Here is a 24,507-nt window from a genome sequence, read left to right on the forward strand (position 1 = left end):
GACCCCAGCCCACCCCCAGGGAATCGGTCAGCCCAACCGATTCTCTCTGGAAAGGTTACCGAAAACAGGAGTGGGCAGTTCCTCGGCTGTGGAACACGCTTCTTTCTTCAGAAGCTGGGACTGCGTAGGAGCATGGCAGAGGGCTCCCAAGTTCTCATTTAGAACATCGCCGCCAATGTCTGTGTCTCACCGTCTAAACGTGAGCAGCTGGGAGACACGTGTGGCATGCCCACTTTACTAGACGTTCTGCAGGAAAAATTCTCAAGTCATTTAACTGGTAAAACAAATCCATTATACAAAATGGAATGCCAAGTTGTCCTGTATTTTAAAGATCCAACACGAGCCTTCAATGACACGTCTGTCTCTCAACAGCTGCTTTAGGCTGAGTACCTGAGCCCCGGCCGGAGAGGATGCCTTTCTTTAGTTTTCCGCCCTGGCCTTCAGGGAGCTGTCCGCAGGAAAACTGAAGAAGCTCTGCTTGAAATCCAAGCTTTTCTCCTTCTCTCCAGACTCAGAGGAAGATGTCCCTCCCTTCTCTTTAAACACCCTCCCCTCCTTTTCCCTTTGGTCCCAATCCTCTGAATTCTGTCCACCCCAACCACTCTTAGGTGGGAACTCCGTCGGTGATCTTTCTTGCCAGCTTCCTCAGTCTTTTCTCCCCGATGATAGCAAGTATTAGCATCAATACTGGCAACTAACCTTTATCAAGCACTTACCATGTGTCATGTATTGATTTTACACGAAATTTAGGCACGTTATCCCAGTTGGTCCTCACAACAACTATAGGAGGTGAGTAATCGTTTATGGTCTGCATTTTATGAATACAGTGACATCAAACACATCAAAGCAGTTATCTAACCGGTCCTGACTGCTCGTGGCTGGTGAAGCTGGATCCACCCATGACTCAGTGGCTCTGCACATCCCCTCCGCCCCCTTCCAGAGGCGCAGCCCCAGCCCTCTAGCCCCCGCCCCTCGGCCCTGTGCAGCTCCTGCCAGCTACTGTCCTTTTGCAGTCAACCTCCTAGAGTTGTGGTCTAGCTCATCGCCTCTGTTTCCTGTCTACCCATTTCTTCCTGGGCCTTCAGGAACGTGGTGACATCCCCCCAGCCCAGGGCAACTTGCCCTCACCTCCTGTGAGAAGATCTGGTTCAGAGTGTCAACGGGCTCCTTAGAGCACAGTGACTAGGAGTCACATCTCAAACTCAAAATCCATGCTTACGGTCAGAGATAAAAGGATGGCGGACAGAGGATCTCAAAAAAAAAAGGCTGTGCCCGTCCATCACTGCTCTTAGGGATTGTTTACTGACAAGGTTATGGTGACTCTGGAATTTCTAGTTAAAGGAGATGGCTGGAAAAACCTGTTTCAGCCCGGCATCATCTGGATGTTGAAATTTTTCTAGACTATGTAATGTTCCCATAGATAATGGGTATTTTGCTTTGGGCAACTGGAAGGCCACTTTCAGGATCAAATTTCAGTTCAATTTTCTCAAGAATCACAGACTAGAATATAAAATAGGACTTCTGAATATGGCTTATTTGTAGATTATTTTTATCAAATATTTTCACATGATAATTTTATCATTCTTATTTCTACTGTGAAGATCTGCCACTCAAATTTCTTTTCTTTTCTTTCACCAAAGTGGAAATTCCTTGTGCTGAAGAACTATACAGAGAAAACGAAGACAAGTAGAAACAGGAAGGAGAGTGAAGCCCCGCGTGACACCGTCTCTTTTCGGTGACAGGTAACTGATTAGGCACCTAATGCTTCGAGCTTAGCTACCGAGCTCTGCCGGCTGGAGGAACACTGGGAGGTTATGGACATTGAGGTGGGGATGAAGCTCGCCTTGAAAAGTTGTTCACAATGGCCCTGTTTCTGTTTTGCAGATTAAGCCTTGTTGATAGTATGGCCAAGATGCCAACACACCCTCCCCACTCGACAGTCTGTATGGCTCGGGCTGATTCATATGCTGAATGGTTATTCATAAGATCCAGATTCTTCGAAACCCACGAAACCTTAGGAGTCACTGACTCCAAACCCTTCATTAGATAAGAAATTAAGGCCCAAAGGGGATAACTGGCATGCTTCAGGTTAACAGAGCAGAGCTCCAACTAGAACCCACATCACTTGATTTCCAGGTTGAAACTTTGCCGCATGCCTTGAGGCCTGCGAGTGCACCTCTAACAACCAGCCGTGTGCTTTTAAAGCTGCAGCTGTATGATTCTCTGATTCTCTGTTCACGGATGCATACAGGCGCACAGAGGCCCATATTTATGTCTGCTTACCTTCCCATCTAAAACCACTCAAAAACTTCATTTCAGCGTTAAATTTAGGTGCTCTTCCCTGCTTTCTTTCTTCATCAATTCTTGGGGACTCCCTGTTCCTACCCTCGTACTGTGCAGTTCATTTCTTTCTTTTTTTTCTCCAATTTCTTTTTCTTTTTTTTTTTGGCCATGCCACGTGGCGTGCAGAATCTTAGTTGCCCAACCGGGGATCGAACCCAGGCCCACAGTGGTGCAGGCGCCAGGTCCTAACCCCTGGACCACCAGGGAATTCCCTGTGCAGTTCATTTCTGAAAGTGACCTCCAGCTGAGTATCTCAAATGTTTTGACAACTGTAGTAGAGGATTCAGGAAAACTGGGACAAATGATCAAAATGTCCTGGGAATAAATGAAGAACAGAGGGGACATTTTAAGGGTAAACTAGTAAACGGCTGTTACTTGTGAGAAAGAAAGGAAAAGTGTTCTTATGAAGACTAAGAAATATTACTTTTTTTAGTCACTTAACCCAAATAAACAACCTAAACCTGAACTGCCCCGAAGTCCCACCAAAAGTCAGTCTTTAATCGCTCCACTCAAACCACGTGCTCTTGGTAATTAACAAGCAAGGACTTCTTAAGCTTAGTGTCAATGACACACATGCCAGTGGGCTGGTGGAACCTGCTGCCAAAGCTGAAAAGTTATAATACTACAACAGACCAGCCCTGAAGCTGACAATCCCCTCTGTGTGACCCTATGGGGAGCAGACACTCACAGGCGCTCACTGGCTTCTGAGCCCAGGAAAAGTCAGCCACCCGGCAGTGGCCAGCCCTCCGGAGTATCTCAAGCCTGATCAGATGGCAAAAGGGATGCTTGGAACACCATCCTCATCTGTGAACATCTGGAGTAGTCTTTTCTGTACTACTGCAGATTGTACAGATGGCCACGTAGTTATTTTGTTACGACAAAAATTTATAGACCGAAAGAATGTTAAGGTTGTAGACTAGCAGTTCTTCCTTTTAGTGGAATGGGGACAACAGACGTTGACTGACTTTGATGCACTTAAGACACCGAAATGCCTTTTCTAGCAAAGATAAATGGCACTCCTGTTGCTTATATTCAGTGCATTTTACCACATTTTACTTCTTTGTAAGTTAGTGAACCACATGGTGGCAACTTCTAGCCAGATTATCTGATTCTAGCTAGAATATCCCCGGACTCAGGAATCAGAGTAAACTGGTTTAGAAATTCAGCTCTGCCACTTGGGCGAATCACTTAGATTCTTTGTACCTTAATTTCTTCATCTCTGAAATAGGGATGTAAAGAAAAGAATGTTGCCCCCCATTCCAGTTCTACAGGGACCAAGCCATCAGGCACTGCAGTCACCCACCAACAATGCACCCAGAGGGGAATTCAGGATGGAGAAAAACTGGAAGGATTCTGGGCTTTGGATATGGGCCCTAGATAGTTAAGATGTATATCTAAGGAATAGTTTCAACCAGCCCAGATCCTTGCATCTTCCCATACACAGAAGAGCACTAAAATCATTAATTTGAGATGTCTGTTGTGATTAGCAGTAATCTTTTGATGCTCGACTACATGTTTTTTCCCAGCAAAAAATTCCTATATATCCTGGCTCCTCCCTTGCCTCTTCAGGCAGTTCCTCAGAGCTATCTGAGAGGTTAGAGTCCTCAGTAAGTCCCCGAATAAAACTGAACTTGCAACTTTTAGGTTGTGCGTTTTTCTTTCAGCCGACAGGGAAAATATTAGCCATCTTGCAGGCTGCTGTGCAGATTAAAAGAGAAAATATCTGTAAAAGCATTATACATGTACTTCCTTGAGGCGACTTAAAAAATATTTACGTATGGACAAATATTTAAAAAAAAATTTTTTTTATCACAGTGTTCTTTCTTTTTTTATATAAATTTATTTTATATTATTTATTTACTTTTGGCTGTGTTGGGTCTTCCTTGCTGTGCGTGGGCTTTCTCTAGTTGCGGCGAGCAGGGCTACTCTTCGTTGCAGTGCATGGGCTTCTCTCTGCGGTGGCTTCTCTTGTGGAGCAAAGCCTCTAGGCACACGGGCTTCAGTAGTTGTGGCGCGTGGGCTTCAGTAGTTGTGGCACGTGGGCTCAGTAGTTGTGGCGCACGGGCCCAGATGCTCCGCGGCATGTGGGATCTTCCCGGACCAGGGCTTGAATCCGTGTCCCCTGCATTGGCAGGAGGATTCTTAACCACTGCGCCACCAAGAAAGACCCCTGGACAAATATTTTATATAAGCATATCTATAGGTAATTTCTTAAAATTTGAGTATTCATTTAACCAGTTTTAAGATATAAAAATCTCAGGCTCAAGCCTCTAACCTAGAGGTGGGAAATTTTGGCCTTTGCCCACCTCAATCTGATTTAAAGTAAGCCTATAGCAAATTTCAAAAATAAAGGTGTCAGTTGCACCCAGTAGTCCCAGAAGAAGCCGATTTACCAGGAAGTTTAATCAGGCTTCAGGCTGAGGGCCTTCATCTGCACGGGCCCCTTTAAGACCGGGGGTTGGGGGCTGGGGGTGGTGGTGGAGGTAGGAGCTAGAGATGTGTTCCCAAGGTCATACGTTTTTATAAAAACATGCAAGATGTTTTTTGTATTCTTTTTCTTAAAGAAGTTCACCAAGATTATAGAAGCTTCAGGTCCCACAAACACTGGGTTATTTATAAAAAAAAAAATGTCAACCACCACAACAAAACTAGGCATACACCAGACAATTCAGCCACTCCCCAAATTCCATGGACACAGGGCTTCATCCAAGGTCCTCCAAATAATAGGCATATTCCCCAAAGAAGTTCTGGTGGGCATTTGAGGTGGGGGGCTGGGGGCAGGAGTGTTGGTGGCAGCAGGATCCTGGCTCTCAGGAGCTGCTCAGGCCTGGGCAGGATTGTGGCTGGTAGCAGGCAGGGTGGGCCAGCTGGGACGCAAGGGCTGGGAAGCAAACTGTGAAGAGAAGGGGCGGTACGGCTGTCAGTCTGGACCCTGGGGTACGTCGTCGCCCCTAGCTCGGTATGTGGAGTAAGACGCAGCACCACGTAGCACGGAACTCCTCTTCCGGGTGTGTTCACCTTTTTACATACAGTGGCTGAAACGCATACCTCAAGGAGAGTAACTAACTTCCGGGATGGGAATTCTGGCCAACGGGAAGGGAGTTGGGCCCTGGGGGTGGGAAGGGAGTTGGGCCCTGGGGGTGGGAAGGGAGAAGGATCCTGTGATTATCCGCTGAGGCTGAGTATTTCAGACCTGGGGCACCTGTTTAAGTCCAGGAGTGGGAAGGGGTGCACAAGTCAACTAGCAGAGATGCTTCTCACCTGGGAGCACAGGCTCATCAGAGGTACAGGGAGGGGGCGCGGAGGGCTGGCCAGACCCGCAGAGCCCCCAGCCTCATCTTCTCTGCTCTCTGACCTGTCTGCCCCTCCTCTCGCTTCTTCACTTGAAAAAACAATACTTTTTCTCAGCAAGTATTCCAGCAAGTGAAACAATAAACTTTCTGAACCAGCTAACATTCTAAGATTCTAACAGGAAAAAAGGTAACAGCATCACACCCTCTCATTGTCCGTATGAATATGAATGGTTGTAATTATTTGTTGGGTTCTCTTTCTCTACCTTTGTGCTCATACATGGTCATTCTTTATTCTTCAAGTGTGCAATTCGGTGAATTTTAGTACATTCACAGTTTTGTGCAACCATCCCCACTACCTAATGCCCGACTCCTTCCATTACCCTAACAAGAAACCCCACACCTCTCAGCAGTCACCCCCAATTCAACCCTCCTCTCACCCCCTAGCCACCACCAATCTATCAATACTTAACCACCGATCAATACTCGCTGTGTTTATGGATTTGCTTATTCTGGGCATCTCACATAAGTGGAATCGGATACTATGTGGCCATTGTGTGTGGCTTCTTTCACTTTAGTACCGTGTTTTCAAAGTTCATCCATGTTGTAGGAGATATCAGTACTGCATTCCTTTTTACGGCTGAATATCCCATTTTATGGGTATAACATTTTGTTTATCCATTCACCAGTTGGGTCATTTCCACTTTTGGGTTATTATAATAATGCTGTGAACATGTGTGTACAAGTTTTTGTGTGAACATATGCTTTCAATTCTTTTGAGTACATAACTAGGAGCGGAACTTCTGGGTCATACTGTAACCGTTTAACTTTGACAACCTGCCAAACTGCTTTCCACAGTGCCTGAGCTGTTTGACATTCCCACCAGCAATGCATGAGAATTCCAGTTTCTCCACATCTTCACCAACACTTGTTTATTCTTTTCTTTGATTATAGCCATCCTGGTGGGTGTGAAGTGGTATGTCACTATGACCTTGATCTGCATTTCCCTAATGATGTCGAGCATCCTTCCACGTGCTCATTGGCCGTTTGTATGTCTTCTTTAGACAAATATCTATTCGTATACTTTGCCCATTTTTTAATTGGGTTATTTGTCTTTTTATTGTTGAGTTATAAGCATTCTTTATATATTCTGGATACTGGACCCTTATCAGATATATGACTTACAAATATTTTCTCATTCTTTTTTTTTTCTGTTTCTCATTCTTTTCACTTTATTTATAGTATCCTTTGATGCACAAAAGTTTGTTTGTTTGGTTGGTTTTTTTGGCCACACCCCAGGCATGTGGGATCTTAGTTCTCCAACCAGGGATCGAATCCATGCCCCCTGCATTGGGAGCACAGAGTCTTAACCACTGGACTGTGAGGGAAGTCCCAATGCACAAAAGTTTTTCTCTGGACACGCAGGCTCAGAGGCCATGGGTCACGGGCCCAGCCGCTCCGCGCCATGTGGGATCTTCCGGGACCGGGGCACGAACCCGTGTCCCCTGCATCGGCAGGCGGACTCTCAACCACTGCGCCACCAGGGAAGGGAAGCCCCTGGGTCAATATTTTTAACCAGGGCCCTGTATGCTGTCCTCCAACTGTAATCAGTCTGTTCTACTTTTGTCTGAGGTATAAGCTATAGGAGCCTTAAAGGGCACCGTTCCAGTTGGCCTCTGCTTGCTGGCTTGCAAACAGAAGTTTTATATTTATGGACAGTAATCCAGAGTGGTGTCCATCTGAGTTTAGAATTGCTATCACAGCAGAAACTGGAAACCTCGAGAGCTATAAGCCATTTAGCATGCCTACATGGAAGCCACTTCTCATTAGAGCACATACAAATATACAGTGACCAGAACTTAGCCTCCTGGGCTCTCATATCCTCCTCAGATTTGCATACAACATATGCACACGAGTCCTCTATTTTTTGTTTATAGTGAATTCTTAATTGCCTGCAAAATTACTATCTCATCACTTATAATTTCATGTAGCAGGTATGACTATGTATACTTTTTTTTAACATCTTTATTGGAGTATAATTGCTTTACAATGGTGTGTTAGTTTCTGCTGTATCACAAAGTGAATCAGCTATATGCATACGTATATCCCCATATCCCCTCCCTCTTGCGTCTCCCTCTCACCCTCCCTATCCCACCCCTCTAGGTGGTCACAGAGCACTGAGCTGATCTCCCTGTGCTGTGCAGCTGCTTCCCACTAGCTATCGATTTTATATTTGGTAGTGTATATATGTCCATGCCTCTCTCTCACTTCGTCCCAGCTTACCCTTCCCCCTCCCCATGTCCTCAAGTCCATTCTCTACATCTGTGTCTTTATTCACGTCTGACTATGTATACTTATCAAAATGCTGTAGCAACATGACAGCTACTTGATACTGAAAAGTATCTTTAATTGACAAAGCTTTTTATTTTTAATTTAAACTTAGCCTATGGTTAGCGTGAGGCATTTAAGCCATCTACTCGACTTCATGTGAATCAAGAACAAAACCTGAGTCTGATCATTTCTGGCCTGAACTTCTACCCGCTTTCTGGCCAACTGTCCCTATAATTCGAATGCAATGACATTTCCATCAGAAGCCTCATTACTAGCAATTATAGTACACATGGTTCTCAGACAGAATCCTTCATTCAGGGTATCCAGAGTTTTATGAATCTCAGTTATCTTCAAAGCCACTGCTTGAATAGGGAGGAACTTAGATTTAAAAAGCAGTCCATTTTAAATCAAAAGGAAATTCTTATCCAGAAATTACTTATCCTTATTTTTAGTGTCTTACTCGCTCCCCTGCTTCCCCTTCTTGTTTTGAAAATAGGGGTAAATAAAGATGCATACAACATCTTTTGGGCTACACAAATCTTAGGCTTTAAGGTCTCTAGAAAGCTATTATTGTTTCATCAAGAGAACTGCAAGTGGGCCCTAAATCTCCTTACCCTTGACTTCAGCAACTGCTGGGAAAATGTCAACACACACACCCCTACCTTAAAAACTCTCTGCTTGAGAACGACAGTTCACTTAGAACATCTTTCCCCAGCAGCTGCAACGAGGGCACCTAATTTTTGTTAAAGCTCCAAGTCACAACAGACAGTGTGGGTAATGATGATAGTTCTGATAATAAAGATGATAATGATATAATAACGTCATTGTTATAATGACATTAATCATATGATTCAAGAATGATAATGATATTTGGAGAATAACAAGAGATGTTAGCAAACAGGGAAAACTAAACCATAAAGAACCTGAGAGCATTTTGTTTATTCCAAAGATCATAGGATACAATGACATTTCAAAAAGTTGAAGGTACTATCAGGACATCAAGTATTACAAAACAGATACTTGAAGCCACACACGAAACCCGTGATCCTCAAACATCAGGGGAACCGGTATAACCTGGAGGGCTTGTTAAACCGCAGGTCACTGGGCCCCATCCTCAGTTTCTCATTTAGTCGGTTGGGGGTGGACCTGAGAATCTGCGCGTCTAATGAGTTTCTAGGATAGCTGATGCTGCTGGTCCCAAGACCACACTTGGAGTCTCCTGGGAAAGGAAGGAGATGAAGATCTATTGAGGGAAGGGAGAGGATGGTTACTTAAAACCACCCTGGGTCAGGCTTGCTCAGGTGTTTATACAGTTCATCTCCTTTAGTCCTCAGAGCTTCCCAAGGAGCAAGGCTTCTCAGGCTTTGCCAGAGCAGAACGGGAGTGAACACACATAAGTGAAGGATCCGCTTAGGCGGTTCTCTAGAAATAAAAAAGCTCTTTGAGGACTGTATTATCTTTTTAAATGCAGGTAAATTTTGTATTGTTTCCAAATATTACTGCTCCTTATGAATTAAACATAATTTAAAAATTATTTATCAGATGCACTGCTTAACTCTTAACCTCAATTTCTTTAGTAAAATTGGCCTTTGGGAACATGAGGAAAAGGATGGCTGAAGTTTAGTAATTGGTCGATGGTGAAAGAGCTAGTACATATTTAATCTTTTTTTTTGTTTGTTTTGGCCGTGCCGTGCAGCATACGGGATCCTAGTTCGCGGACCAGGAATCAAAGCCGTGCCCCCGGCAGTGCACGCACGGAGTCTTAACCACTGGACCGCCAGGGAAGTCCCAGTACATGTTTACTCTTAATCCGTGTTAGAGACGTGCACCTAGGCCCGCAGGTCTCTGAAGATGATGCGCATCCTGCCAGCTTACTCGACCTGCTCGGCCACCTGCACCTGCCACACACCTGAACCCCCCATCAGGCTCCTCTCTGCTCCTCCTTTATGGAGTCTCTGTTGTTCTGGCCAAACTGGATTACTTGCTGTTCCTCAGATCTTCTCACTTTTCCTCTTCTCCACATACATGCTCATTATTCTTTGCTGCTGGAAAGCTCCCCTTTCTATTTCCACCTGACTAGAATCTTCCACACCTTTTAAGGTCCAGCTGAAATGCCAAATCCCATTTTTAAAAGGCTGCTGGACGGAACTCCTTCACTGAGTGCCCATGGCTGCCCAGACAGATTTAATGTCAGTGGGCATGTAATTGCTTTTGTTCAATTACTCTGTGTGTATAATCTCATGGGCCCTGATTTACCCATGCCTCTGCAAAGAAATGGTTCTGTTTGACATTAAAGTTATACTTGTATTCAAACATGAAATTTTGTGCAATGTAAGAGGTTGGAGTGTAGATAAAAAGTAGGTGGAAAGAGGGAAGAGATATGGGGACATATGTATATGTATAACTGATTCACCTTGTTATACAGCAGAAACGAACACACCATTGTAAAGCAATTATACTCCAATAAAGATGTTAAAAAAAAGAAAATGAGTAAAATTCTAATTAATTGCTTTAAAGTCATGAATGTGTCCAACTGGTTTGTTGGAGCATTTATTTTCAAAAAAAAAAAAAAAAAAAAAGTAGTTGGAAAAATATGTTTAAAAGAAATCCCCAACAGGGAGCTTTAGGTGATGATGAAATTTGTGGCTATGAATTAGAATAAAGTCTAAAATGTAGAATGTACCTAGCCTTTTAGGATGTCAGAAGAGGCTTTGAAAGTCATGTAGGACAACTCCCTTATTTCACAATCATAGAATTTTTGGAACCTGCTTTGTATTATGGCCCGAAGTTCCATTTGTTTAGTTAATGCAGTTCAATTTCCATCTTGCTTAGCTTTGGTTTTCTTCATATTGCTACCCGAAGAAAGCTTTTTGCCCTGAATGATGATTTAGTTCTGAAGGGCCAGACCTGACTTTGGTCCAAAGGGAGCTTAACTGCAGTACCTCCTTTGATTTTAAAGGTTGTTAACTGTAGTGGTTCAGAACCTCCGAGGAAGGAGCCCTTACCCCCAAGTGCCATTTTTGATGAGTCCACCAGCCAAGCCACAGCTGCGGCCAAGCTTGGGGAGGAAGCTTGCGCTGGGCGGGGTGGCCATCTGCTTCATTTGGCCTGCGCCAGCTTTGGCCTCAGAGAGGTGTCTCACGTACTGACTACATCTCGGTTCAATCACGTAGAATGAAAAGAGTGAAGGATACCAAGGGCCTTTGTCTTTCCCACCTCTGCACGCTCCTCCCAATCCCAAGGTGGTGAAGAGCAGGGATTTTAGAGGTGGGTAGAAACAGGTGTGACCTTAGGAAAGTCATTCAACCTTTGGAGGTCCCAGTTCCCTATCTACACAAAGGAGATGATAAGAGTACTGTAAATATCTTAGGGGTAATTGGCAAGCTTAGGTGGGGTATTGTTGAGTACTTTATAATGTCAGCCACCGTCATTATCAGCAAAGGGTAGCAACTCAACGCACTCTAGATTCTCTTCTGTGTAAGCTTCAGTCCCTCCCTGACTCAATTATGATATCACTATTGACTCCTAAAACTATATCTTTTAAAATTAATTAATTAATTAATTAATTAATTAATTTATGGCTGCATTGGGTCTTCGTTGCTGTGCAGGCTTTCTCTAGTTGTGGCGGGGGGGGGCTACTCTTCGTTGCGGTGCGTGGGCTTCTCATTGCGGTGGCTTCTCTTGTTGCGGAGCACAGGTTCTAGGCGTGTGGGCTTCAGTAGTTGTGGCACATGGGCTTCAGTAGTTGTGGCTCGAGGGCTCTAGAGCACAGGCTCAGTAGTTGTGGCACACGGGCTTAGCTGCTCTGCAGCATGTGGGATCTTCCCGGACCAGGGCTCGAACCCATGGCCCTTGCATTGGTAGGCGGATTCTTAACCACCGCGCCACAGGGAAGTCCCTAAAACTATATCTTTAGTCCAACTTTTTTCCCGAACTGAACACTAGGCTTCACAAGACAAGCTGGAGGTGCCCTTGGAACCTAAAGCAAGTCCAAAACTAGATCATTCCCTGGCACTGAGCACCATCTCCTCTTGACCTCTCATTTGTGAAAGGCACTGTCACCTCTCCAGATACGCTGGCAGAAGGACTGAGTTTGGTCTTTTTTTTCAACTACTTCTTTATCCTCCATGTAATCAGTTGCCAAGTCATTCATTCACACATTCACCTATTCAACAAATATTTATTGGGCCTTTTCCATAAGCTAGGTACTGTATTAAACTCTGGGTACACAGCGACGAACAAAACTTACATGATTTCTGCCCTCATCTGCAAATATATAATTACACGTTGGGATATATACTTAGAAAGAGATTTCAGTCAGTAGGAGAAAGTCCAGCAGGGGACTTAATTTAAAATGAGAGGCAGGAAAGAACTCGTGGAGGAAGTGAACATTGGAACTGAGGCCTGACAGACGTAAAGGCTCCGTCAGGTGGGCAATGAGTGCAGCGCGCTGCTGGTGGCAGCATCAGCAGGTACAGAGGCTCGAGGCTGGAAAGGACCTGGTGCATTTTCTGAGGAACTGGGGGAAGGCCACGTGGCTACAAGGCTGTGAAGTTGCTTGAGTCAAGGCTGGAGCAGGAGATCCCCGGGGCTGTATGGGAGCCCCTGAAGGGGTCTGAGTAGGAGAGGCGCAGGCTCCCACCACCCTGGCTGCTCTCACAGAAAGGACTGGGTGGGCAGGAAGAAATCAGAGACCCATCCGGGGGCTGCTCAGGCGGTTCTGGTGACAGATGGTCAGTGGCCGTGGTGACGGAGGAAAGTGGTGTATCTGCCACACAATTTGGAGGTGGTGTTGATAGGACTTGGTGATGGCGGGGAGGGGAGACAGAAAGGGAGGTGGCAAGGCCGCTTCTTAGGCTTCTGGCTCGAGCAGCTGTGTAGATGAAAGTGGCCACGGAACCTACCTTCCAAAAGAGCCTCTACTGCTGTATCAGCTCCCAGTACAGTGCCAGGCACATCGCCCCCCTTTCAGGTATCTGGGATGGCTCCCTATCACACTCCTTGCCTTGGCTTTCAAGGCTCCACAACCCACGTTTCCAGTCTTATTTCCCACCACTTCTCTACTTAGGTTCTGCTTCGGTCCAACGGGACCACTTCCTGTTCCTTGGATGTGTAACCGCATTACACACTGTGTACACATTACACGTCCCTGCCTCGGTGCCCCGGCTCACCCTACTCCTCCGTCTCAGCATCTCTGTCTGCTGAAACCTTATTCAACGACTTTCTAAGTTCATTAAAGGTCCAGTGTTTAAATCTCACAAAGCTCTGGAACTCTCTGATGGCACTTAGACTTCTGCCTGTTACTGTGGTTATGACAGTACTTATCTTGTGCCCATTCCCTGCCCCCAACAGACCGTATGACATACCTTTGAGTGCCCGGCCCTATTACTCATTCTGCATCACTGCCCTTGCCCTCGCAAGGGTCAAGTACAGTGCTTCACCCACAGGAGGTACATTTTACTGAATTCGTTTGGGACAATTCATGTTATTAATTATGCTAAGGAACGAGGAGACCCAAGTTTTTGAGGCCGAGACGTCTTCCAGTGGCATCTGCCAGCACCAGAGCTCACAGCAGAATTTCTCTTCCACCAAAACTCCTGGCAAATCACACGCAACACACACCATGCCTCCCACAGTCCTCTGCCTGTTCAAAATACTCCAGTGCAGCAGTGCTTGTAAGCTTACCCTTTCCTTGAAGTACGGAATATTAAAAATTACAGCCTCTAACTCAGGATTTTTCAAACTGCTTGTTGTAACCCATTAATGGGTCATGAAATCAATTTAGCAGGTCACCAACAATACTAAAAAATAAAATAGAAAATAGCCAAACACACTGTCTATACTCAGGATGAGTAATGTTTCCTGAAACATTTGCTTCCAATGCAAGCATTCACCTATGTGTATAATGGGTCATGATGTAAAATGTATTTCTTATCATGGGTCTCAGTTAAAAAGGTTTAAAGGGGCTTCCCTGGTGGCACAGTGGTTGAGAGTCCGCCTGCCGATGCAGGGGACACGGGTTCGTGCCCCGGTCCGGGAAGACCCCACAGGCCGCGGAGCAGCTGGGCCCGTGAGCTATGGCCGCTGAGCCTGCGCTTCTGGAGCTTCCGGAGCCTGTGCTCCTCTGCGGGAGAGGCCACAACAGTGAGAGGCCCGCGTATTGCAAAAAAAAAAAAGGTTTAAAGACTAATGCTGGGTGGCCCACCTCAAGATCAGCACACAGAACTCAAGTAGGGAGAGTAAGATGTTAAGATGTTAAGGAAAAAGTAATGAGACTATCTAATTAAAATAGTAATCATATGATTCAGTAATGATAATAATATTTGGAGAATAACAAGAGATGTTAGCAAACGGGGAAAACTAAGCTGTAAAGAATCTGAGAGCATTTTGTTAATTCCAAAGATCACAGGATACAATGACGTTTCAAAAAGTTTAGGTATTGGGACCTCCCTGGTGGCGCAGTGGTTAAGAATCCGCCTGCCAATGCAGGGAACATGGGTTCGAGCCCTGGTCTGGGAAGATCCCACACGCCGCGGAGCAACTAAGCCCGTGCACCACAACTACTCAGCCTGCGCTCCAGAGCCCGCGAGCCACAATGACTGAGCCCGTGTGCTGCAACTACTGAAGCCCGCGCTCCGCAACAAGAAGCCACCGCAAGGAGAAGCCGGAGCACCGCAACGAAGAGTAGCCCCCGCTCGCCGCAAGTAGAGAAAGCCTGTGCGCAGCAATGAAGACCCAACGCAGCCAAAAACAAATAAATAAATAAAAATTTAAAAAATAAAGTTCCCTTAAAAAAAGAAAAGTCGAGTACAATTTTTAAAAAAAGTAATGAGACTATCCCTTTAAAATGTGAATGTATGATATCAATATATAATACCTAACCCTTCCCTCAGGGTACCTGCATTTAGGTGCTTTTAACCCAAATTAATGTCATTAGTAGAAAGTGAAGAAAGTGAGTCAGGAATCATTTCGGACTACAGGTATTCTTGGTACCTCAAGCAAGGACTTCCTCCACTATCCCAGCTCCCCAAGAGAGCTGGTTCAGGAACTCCACTGCTGAAAGGCTGCTGGTTTCTAGGTTACAGTACACAGAAGTGAGAACACCTTTGTAAGAGAAACATATTTACAAACAGAATGCACTCTGTCTTCCACACAGTTGCCAACAAGCTTATCAATTTATGTTTCTATGCATGTATTTAACATAAACCTAGAAACTACAGTCCTATACATCCACGCGCAAGACCTATGCCTGATCTGAGGTAACGTGAACCCCAAGTTGATCTAAACGCGAGATAAACCGTGAGGTACTGAAGGCGATAGCGCATGTGGGATAGGAAGGGGGGATGTGGGAAATGGTACAATGGACAAGGGGGCTCAGGAGTGTGGTAGACGTATTATGCCAAGTGTTTATTACTTTGATGCTTGGTGGTAATGACAGGATGAGGTTAGAGGGGTGGGATACACAGAAAACAATTTTCTAGACAGCTGTATGCACCATGATAGTATATAGTAGTCCACCAGGAGTGCACAGGCTGTATTTGATTATGTCAGCACTAAAAGGACAGATTCCAAGTCCTAATTCCAGCCCCGGCTCCATTTAACAGGTTGCCCCTTATAATTTGTTGCTTCTTGTGTTACATTCTCAATTTATAGTTGAGACATCAACAGTGAGCCACAAGTACTAAGGAATGAAATGTAAACACTCTTAATTGACAATCAGAATCCCAACAAATAACTGGGCCAGAGAAAAGGATGAAGAAGTAGGAAGTTCAAAGTTGGTGTGGTGCAGAGAACCTTAGACTGAGGTACTGATAAATTTGGGTTAAATCTGGGTGAGGTGACATGAAGCAAGTCACACAACCAAACGTTCCTTCCGCCTCTAAAATTTTACAGTTCTACAAGGGAGGGAAAAGGTGACCTTCATCTGGAAGAAAGGAAGATTATCTTGGTTTTTGGAGTGTAATAGGCAAGTGACAATGACATTACCCAAGGTTGTTTAAATATGAATTAATGCCTCTCCCATTATCTAGTTCCGGTTAGGTGATATATGTCAGTGTCTCTACTGACTACGGGATAACTTCCAAATTTCTTTCCCGGTATTTAAGGCTTTCCACATCTGCCCAACTCATCTCCAATTTCTTGTGGTTCAGACCCACTCTTGCCCCCCGGTCTTGTGTGCTTAATTCTTCCCCACCCCTACTCTCCTAGTTAATGTCCCGTAACCTTCCTAAAACCTTCCAGCTACTCAAATATTTATGTATCAGCTCTTCACCTTTGAATTCCTACAAGACTTTACAGCAGTTCTATCAGATAGGCATTATCGTCCTCATTTCATAAATAAGAAAATTGAGGCTCAGAGAGGTTAAGTGGTTTGCCCAGGGCTCCACAGTTTGTAAGCAGCAGCAGGGCTGGGTCTGATTTGTTTGCCTTCCAAGTCCACACTTTTTTCTCTCATTGTGCCATGCTGCTTCCGTGTATTAAAAAACCACGGAGGAAGGACACAGTAAAAAAAACGCCTATAAACCAGTTATAATACAGTTTGTTGTAACATAAATGCAGATACAAAACATCCTTTGAACCACGTGTGCAATAAACGCTTGGGGTAGCATGGATAGTTTTTAAGAGGTTGCCACTCTTGTTTCCCAAGCCCAGTATTACAGCGATATTGCAGGGTAAATGACAGGTGTGTGGCTAAGGAAAAGAAAAAGCAATATGGTATAAGAAGAAAATATTAGTAGCGGGACAAAAAGATGAAGGTGTAATACAAGCTGGGAATGCACAAGAGACACTCAGAATATGCAAGTATGGAGTGTGGGGCTGAGGGGGCCCATAGGACTAAAGTATCTAAGTTAGGGGGCCTATACCTGCCAATAGGAAGCGCACGTGTGTGACGGTTGATATTAATAATAGCAGAACACATGGACAGAGAGTAGAACTCCAGAGAGAGACAAATAAGGACGGGTCGCCGGGATACAGGGTAGGGCATGGCAGGATGAGAGGGTGGTGGCGCCTAATAAGGGGCCAGAAGGGAAGGGTACAGCAGGGGTCGAGGGAAAGGTGAAGAGGTTCAGAGGGCACGGCGCCCCCAGACTCGGAACTAGACTCGTCTTCCTCTCCACAGCTGGTTGGTGTGTTCTAGGATTCACAACTGCACCCCACAAAGCCCTCCCGGTGGCTCCGGGAAGTGGGGGCGGTCACTTCCCCGTTCCTTGGGGACTCCGCGAGGGGTCCTTACCTAGGAAGATGGAGATGATGAGCCGCAGCGCCTGTTCTGACGCGCCCAGGGACGTCGCCAACTTGTTAAGGCTCAGGTCCTGGAAACCCCACCGCAGCACCGTCGCCAGCTCCGCCACCGTTCCCACGTCCCCCTCAGCTGCGGACGCCATCTTAGCTGCGGGCGCCCCCCGGGGACCCCTCAGCTCCGCGCGCCCAGAATGTGGGCACAACGCTGGAGCTTCACCCCCAATTCCGGCCCGGAGCCCGCCCACGGCGTGCGCATTGGCTGCAGGACCGCCCAGCGGCTCCGGGATCAGCCTATCATTGGTCGGCCCGGGCAGGGGGCGGGGCCTCACGCCGCAAGGTAGGCAGGGGGCGGGGCCGAACGTTTGTAAGGCAAAGGTGACTCGGGCCGAGAATGAACGCGGGGCTAGCAGGGGCGGGGCTTGGAATCGGGAACTAGACCCGTGATTGGAAAAGTCAGAAGCCGGCGGCGCGGCGACGGTAGAACTCAGTTCTAACAGCTCGGGGGAGGAGTCGGGGCGGGCGAGAATCCGGCCTGCTCGAGCGCTGCCTCCCCATTGGCTGAGACGGAGCAGGCGAGAGTCAGGGCGGGGGGGCCGTCACCCGACCGCGAGGTTACTCTCGGTCGCCGGCGCGCCGGGGTTACTGGGGCATGTAACGGGAGGGCGGGAATTCCTGCCGCGGCCTCGCGAGCGCCCCCTAACGGCGCCTCGGCCGTTTTTGAACCGTTAGACACGCCGCCTTCCCTCCCCGAAGGTGGGGAGAGCCCGGCTCCCCCAGCACTCTTTGCCTGCTCCTTTGGTTTCATGTAACTTCCTGTATTAAAACGTTACCTCCCCCCCCGAGAGGCGATGAAGTTAAGATATGCTGATTTAGTCCTTATGACTTTCATTAAAAATTAAACTAGTTTGTCATTATTCAGGTAATACAGGTTCAAGATCAAAGTGCAAAGAGGAATGAGACTGAAGACAAAATAAAAGTCCTTTCTTCCCACATTGCTTCCCATTCTTACTTCCACTGTTCAGATTAGAGGAACGAAAATGTGCCAGGGCCTGTGCTGGCCTCTGAGCCCAAAGCTGTGGAGTGGGGATGGCGCACGGTCATATAAAGCGTGTAACTGCAAGAGAAAGGATCAAGGTTCCGTGAGAATACTGAACAAAGGAACACTAAGAGTTTCCAGTAACCACTGGAATTCGTGGAGCACTCTTGTACAATTACAGCTAATACTTCTATAGCACTTCGAGCTTTATGCAGCTCTGATATACCATATTATTTCACTTAATTGATTATGAAACAGGATATTTATTATTACGATGTCCTCTTACAGACACAGAGGCTTGGAGATATTAAGGAACTCGCTAAATTCCTTCCCTAGTAAGTGGCAGAGACAATTGAAACCTTAAATTTCACCTCCCTCCTCTTTTAGGGGGGACAAAATTTTTTTAAAAATCAGAGAAGTCAAGAATAATATAACATTCCCCAGATTAAGAAACAAACATGACATGTACAGCTGAAGAGCCTGGTGTATCCCTTCCACAGGGCATTTCCCTCCTTCCCTTCTCAGAGGTCACCTCCTATCTGACTTTGGTACTTATCAACCCCATGCCTATTTTTATACTTTACACTCTCTATATATCCAGAAACAATTATAATATAGTTTTGCATGCTTTTAAACTTTATATTTATGGTTACAGTGAATGTATCATTTTGCAACTTGTTTTTATGCTTAACATCTTTATTGAGACCTTCATGTTTCTACATGTAGCTGTAATACAGTCGTCTTAACTGTAAAGTAACATTGCACTGTATGATTATACCACAATTATTTTTCATGATTATGTTGAGGAATACTTGGATCACTTCCTATTCATGCATTTCTTGTATTACAAACATGTCTGCTCTGGACATTCTCCTTTAAGCAACAGTGAAAGTTTCTCTAGGGCTGTAACTCCAAACTTTTTTTTTTAAATTAACTGGGGTCTATTGTAGGAAACACATTGCTATCCAGTATACACACACGCTCATACACTACGCAACTAATACGTACACGCATGCGTGCAGCATGTGTATGTGATGTGTTCTCTTATATTTTCTATTTTATTTTAATTCATTAAAAAAATTGCTCATCAGGATCCACTAACTCGATATCACTACTTGCTCAGCGTAGAAAACACCCCTCTAGGGTTTATAACCAGGAGGGGAATCATGAGTTGTAAGTTTTGCACACCTTCAATTTTACTAGATTTTGCCTAATTAAAGTGTTTGGCTAAATGTTATTTAAGACCCTTAAAATCTTTGATTTGCTGAATAAGTAAAATATATTTATTAAAGCATCTAGTTACTTAGACCCTATTTAAAAATAGAGGAAGTCGGTTTCTTTTCGTTTTATGCAATTAGGTAATATGTCTGCCCCTTCTTACACCTCTGGTTTTCTAAGACAAGAGTCTGTGGCAAGAGGCCGTGTCTCCGTTGACACACAGGTTCCTGTTTGCCTTTCCCCTCAGGTGTTTGATCTGCTACATTCCCTTCATTCTTCCTACTGTTCCGAAGCACCTGTTTCTCCAGTTACACTAGCTGCTGAGCTGGTGAGTGGGAGAAGATTAAGATTATATGGCCTCTTACTTTATAATGAAGCACATTCATGGAGGGCTTAGTAAGTCAGGTTCTGTGCTGGTCCCTCGATGCAAAGATCGATAAGAGACAGTCCCTGCCCACAGGAACCACAGGAAGCTCTGTGTATGCAGGAAGAGAGACATGAAAAGATAACGATAAACCAAAGTGGATGTGTCTGTATAGAAATAAGCGTAAGGTATTAGTGAAATCCCTCCTCTCTCATTACTGCTTTCCCCTGCCCTGCCCTTCCTTCTTTAGCAAGTTTGGTATTTCCTTCTACCCCCTTTCCTCTGGCTCATTGACCTCTACTATCTATTACTATCTGCAGGGCTTCCCACCTTAAAACATCTTCCCTTTCTCTGAGGTTACTGCCCTCTTTTCTCTCCCTACCGTACTTGTGGAGAAACAGTCTGGTTGGAGTTCACTCAATATCCAGGTATGCGTTCACAACTTCTCAACCCCCTTGCAGTAAGCTTGAGACCACGTGACTACTTATGGCCGATGCACTGTAAGCAGAAATGAAGTGTCATTTCCTGGTCCGGGAGGTGCGCAGCTAGCGTGACTCCCAAATTTCTCTCTTCCCTAGACAGTAACACATACAGAGGCCACGCATCCTGACTGGTATAATATGAGATGGAGGAAGCCGCCCAACTGGCGTCTTGCTCAACACTTAGCTTAAACCCCAAGATTTAAGGTTACTGCTTTAACTTACCCTGACTAAGACACTTACACACCAGTCTTTATACCCATTAGAACTTGGTACTCATTTTCACCACTTATGAAACTATTCACGCAAAGGCCACCAACTATTCCTTAATAGTTACATGTACTCTCCCTTCTCCATCTCATTTTTTTTTTTTTTTTTTTTTTGCGGTACACGGGCCTCTCACTGCTGTGGCCTCTCCCGTTGCGGAGCACAGGCTCCGGACGCGCAGGCTCGGCGGCCATGGCTCACGGGCCCAGCCGCTCCGCGGCACGTGGGATCTTCCCGGACCGGGGCACGAACCTGCGTCCCCTGCATTGGCAGGCGGATTCTCAACCACTGCGCCACCAGGGAAGCCCCTCCATCTCATTTTTAATAACCTTTTTTTCTTTTTCTTTTTTTTTGCCCGCGCTGCCCAGCTTGCAGAGTCTTAGTTCCTCCACTAGGGATCGAATCCACACCCCCTGCAGTGGAAGTGCAGAGTCCTAACCACGGACCTCCAGGGAATTAATTAATTCCCTCCATCTCATATTCTTAGTTTTCAAGAACTCTTTATGCTGAGATAGCATCTTTTTTTTTTTCCCCACAGCATTCTTGTTTTATGGATGAACTTTGCTATATTAGCCTTCTGAGAAGATTAATTAGGGATTTTGGGGGATTTTTTTATTTGTTTATTTATATTTCTTCTTTTTTTATTCCCTGCATTTTTCCTTTTCCCTCAGGATTTCTGCCTTCCTTTTGTTTCTTTTATCTCTTTTTTGTTTTGTTTTGGTTTAGGTTTGCTTTTTTTTTTACGGTACGCGGGCCTCTCACTGTTGTGGCCTCTCCCGTCGCGGAGCACAGGCTCCGGACGCGCAGGCTCAGCGGCCACGGCTCACGGGCCCAGCCGCTCCGCGGCACGTGGGATCTTCCCGGACCGGGGCACGAACCCGCATCCCCTGCATCGGCAGGCGGACTCTCAACCACTGCGCCACCAGGGAAGCCCTCTTTTATCTCTTTTAAGATGCCGACTGTCCTTTCTAATACAAACAAGGCATTACAAAGTTGATTGGATATATGGGCCCTGAGTAGGGCTTGTTGACTGGTGAATTTCCCTGGAGGGGATTGGGCTGGGAGCTTCCCTTTTGACCTAGAAACTTCCAAATGTCTGTATGTGGAGGGTTTATTTATTTATTAAAAAAATGTCATTCTATTTTAGGGCTGCATTGGGTCTTCGTTGCTGTACTCTTCGTTGCAGTGGGGTGGCTCTGTACTTGCAGCACCCAGACCCTGGAGTGCGTGGGCTTCAGCGGTTGTGGCTCGTGGGCTCTAGAGCTCAGGCTCGGTAGTTGTGACACACGGGCTTAGCTGCTCCGCCGCATGTGGGATCTTCCTGGACCAGGGCTCGAACCCGTGTCCCCTGCTTGGCGGGCGGATTCTTAACCGTTGCACCACCAGGGAAGTCCCTAGAGGCTTTATTCTTTAGGGTTATTCAGTCTCTTCCGAGAGGAGTTTGCCAGTCGCCTCCCTGGAAGATGTCTGTTTTATAGGTGCACAGCTCTCTCTTGTTCCATGCAATGCTTGATGTCTTTGGGTCCAGAGTCTTTCCTACCCGTTTTCGCAGAGAATATAGCATCAATTCTCTGCCTGGTGGTGGTGGGGTTAGGTACTTCCCCGGCTGTGCTAGGTAGGGAGGGGGCTTGAGGGCCCTCCTTTTTGGAGTCTAGGCTTTCAGGCCATTCCTCCTGTTTTGACTCCTCGTCAGCTACTTCAAGCCCTGGGCTGTATCATCACTGCACCCCACCTTCTTTCCATTTTTCAAAACTGTGTTTAAATGTTTCATCTGCTCTTCTTCCATTCACTTTGTTCCTATAGATTTATACCTTCTCTGCCTCACCCTTTACTATATTTTAGTGGGATTTTAGGCACAAGAAGCAAGTTAATTTGCCATCCTTATGAGAAGTTTTCCTCTTTGTTTTAAACTATTTTTCTTTCCTTTTTAAAATTATTTATTTGTTTATTTATTTTGGTCACATCATGTGGGATCTTTTTTTTTTTTTTAAATTTTATTTATTTATTTTTGGCTGTGTTGGGCCTTCGTTGCTGTGCGCGGGCTTTCTCTAGTTGCGGCCAGCCGGGGCTACTCTTCGTTGCGGTGCGCGGGCTTCTCATTGCAGTGGCTTCTCTTGTTGGGAAGCACGGACTCTAGGCGTGCGGGCTTCAGTGGTTGTGGCACTCGGGCTCAGTAGTTGTGGCTCGCGGGCTCTAGAGCACAGGCTCAGTCATTGTGGCGCATGGGCCTAGTTGCTCCGTGGCATGTGGGATCGTCCCTGACCAGGGATCGAACCCGTGTCCCCTGCACTGGCAGGCAGATTCTCAACCATTGTGCCACCAGGGAAGTCCGGCATGTGGGATCTTAGTTCCCTGACCCTGTGCCCTGTGCATTGGAAGCGCAGAGTCTTAACCACTGGACTGCCAGGGAAGTCCCTAAAAGTATTTTTCTAATGGTCTGCTTAAAAAAAGTAGTTTTAGGGAATACCCAGGCGGTCCAGTGGTTAGGACTCCGTGCTCTCACTGCCGAGGGCCCGGATTCAATCCCTGGCTGGGGAACTAAGATCCCACATCTCACAAGCCACGTGACATGGCCAAGAAAAAAAAAAAACCTCTTCGATAATCTATATTTTGAATAGTTTTATGTCTTTAAAGAACACACTTAAGCTTCTGTATTAGTCTGGGTTCTGCAGAGAAACAAAGCCAGTAGGATAAATGTATACAGTTGACCCTTGAACAACAGAGGCTTGAACTGTGTGGGTCCACTTATACGCAGATTTTGTTTTACTATATGCATGCTGTAGTGCCACATGGTCCACGGTTGGTTGAATCAGCAGATGCAGAATCACTGACACGGAGGGTCGACTGTATAGTTATACATAGATTTTCAACTGTGTAAGGGGTTGGCATCCCTAACCCCCATGTTGTTCAAGGGTCAACTACATATATATAGGTATATATGTATATATATAAAGTAAGGAATTGGCCCATGTGAATATGGAGGCTGAGAAGTCCCAAGATTCACAGTCAGCAAATTGGAGATGCAGGAGAGACAATGGTCCAGTTCCAGTCCAATTCTGAAGGGCTGACAACCAGGAGAGCCGAAAGTGTTATTTTCAGGCCGAGTCTGAGTCTGAAGGCAGGAGGAGACCAATATTCTAGCTCAAAGGCAGGCAGAGAGAGCAAATTCTCCTTTACCCAGCCTTTTATTCTATCAGTCCTCCAAAGAACTGCATTAGTCCCACTCACGTTGGAGAGGATGATCTGCTTTACTCAGTCTGCGTATTCAAATGTTTATCTCATCCAGGAACACTCTTACAGACACACCCAGAATAATGTTTAACCAAATATCTGGGCACCTTATGGCCCAGTCAACTGACACGTAAAATTAATCATCACGAGTCTACCCCCTGTCAATCTGGCACTCATACGCGTGTCCTTAAGCCATACTTATTCTCCAAATAAAGACAATAAGGTCATGATTCCACCTCATGTGATACAACCATTCTGTGTGCAACTGCAAATGCACCCACCCCTTCCCCAGAAGGTGAGGTAAAGTCCTTGAGTGATTTTTACTCTTCTCCTTGATCTCTCATAACTTCAATACTATGATGTAAAATTAAAAACATTGAAATCCGGGACTTCCCTGGTGGTCCAATGGTTAAGAATCCGCCTTCCAATGCAGAGGATGTGGGTTCGATCCCTGGTCGGGGAACTAAGATCCCACATGCTGCAGTGCAACTAAGCCCGCACTCTCTAGAGCCCATGTGCCACAACTACTGAGCCTGCATGCAGCCACAACTACTGAGCTTGCACGCAGCAACAAAAATTCCCACATCCTGCAACTAAGACCCGACGCAGCCAAAGAAAGAAAGAAAGAATGCAAGGGGCGGTCTAAATAACATGATGTATGGATGTCATGAGGCTGGTGAGGAGCAGGGACTCATTCTAATGAGG

General features: G+C 45.8%; 1 protein-coding gene across 3 annotated transcripts in view; it reads right to left on the minus strand.

The window, feature by feature from the left end:
• The window catches only part of LPCAT3 (lysophosphatidylcholine acyltransferase 3), a 32,460-nt gene extending 14,980 nt beyond the window's left edge, over positions 1-17,480 (minus strand). The window contains exons 1-2 of one of the 3 annotated variants that reach the window (XM_067008680.1): positions 17,200-17,452; positions 14,958-15,038 (exon numbers count right to left, since the gene is read on the minus strand). Coding sequence is in view for 1 of the 3 variants with exons in the window: in XM_059082564.2 (XP_058938547.1) it covers positions 17,200-17,350 (151 nt within the window). In the remaining 2 variants the exon portion in view is untranslated. Of the gene's footprint in view, positions 1-14,957; positions 15,069-17,199 lie in introns of all 3 variants that reach the window. The other 2 variants (XM_067008681.1, XM_059082564.2) reach the window with 2 other exon arrangements.
• Between the last annotated feature and the right edge of the window lie 7,027 nt (positions 17,481-24,507).

This window comes from Kogia breviceps, chromosome 12 (genome assembly GCF_026419965.1).
Source record: "Kogia breviceps isolate mKogBre1 chromosome 12, mKogBre1 haplotype 1, whole genome shotgun sequence".
NCBI lineage: Eukaryota > Metazoa > Chordata > Mammalia > Artiodactyla > Physeteridae > Kogia > Kogia breviceps.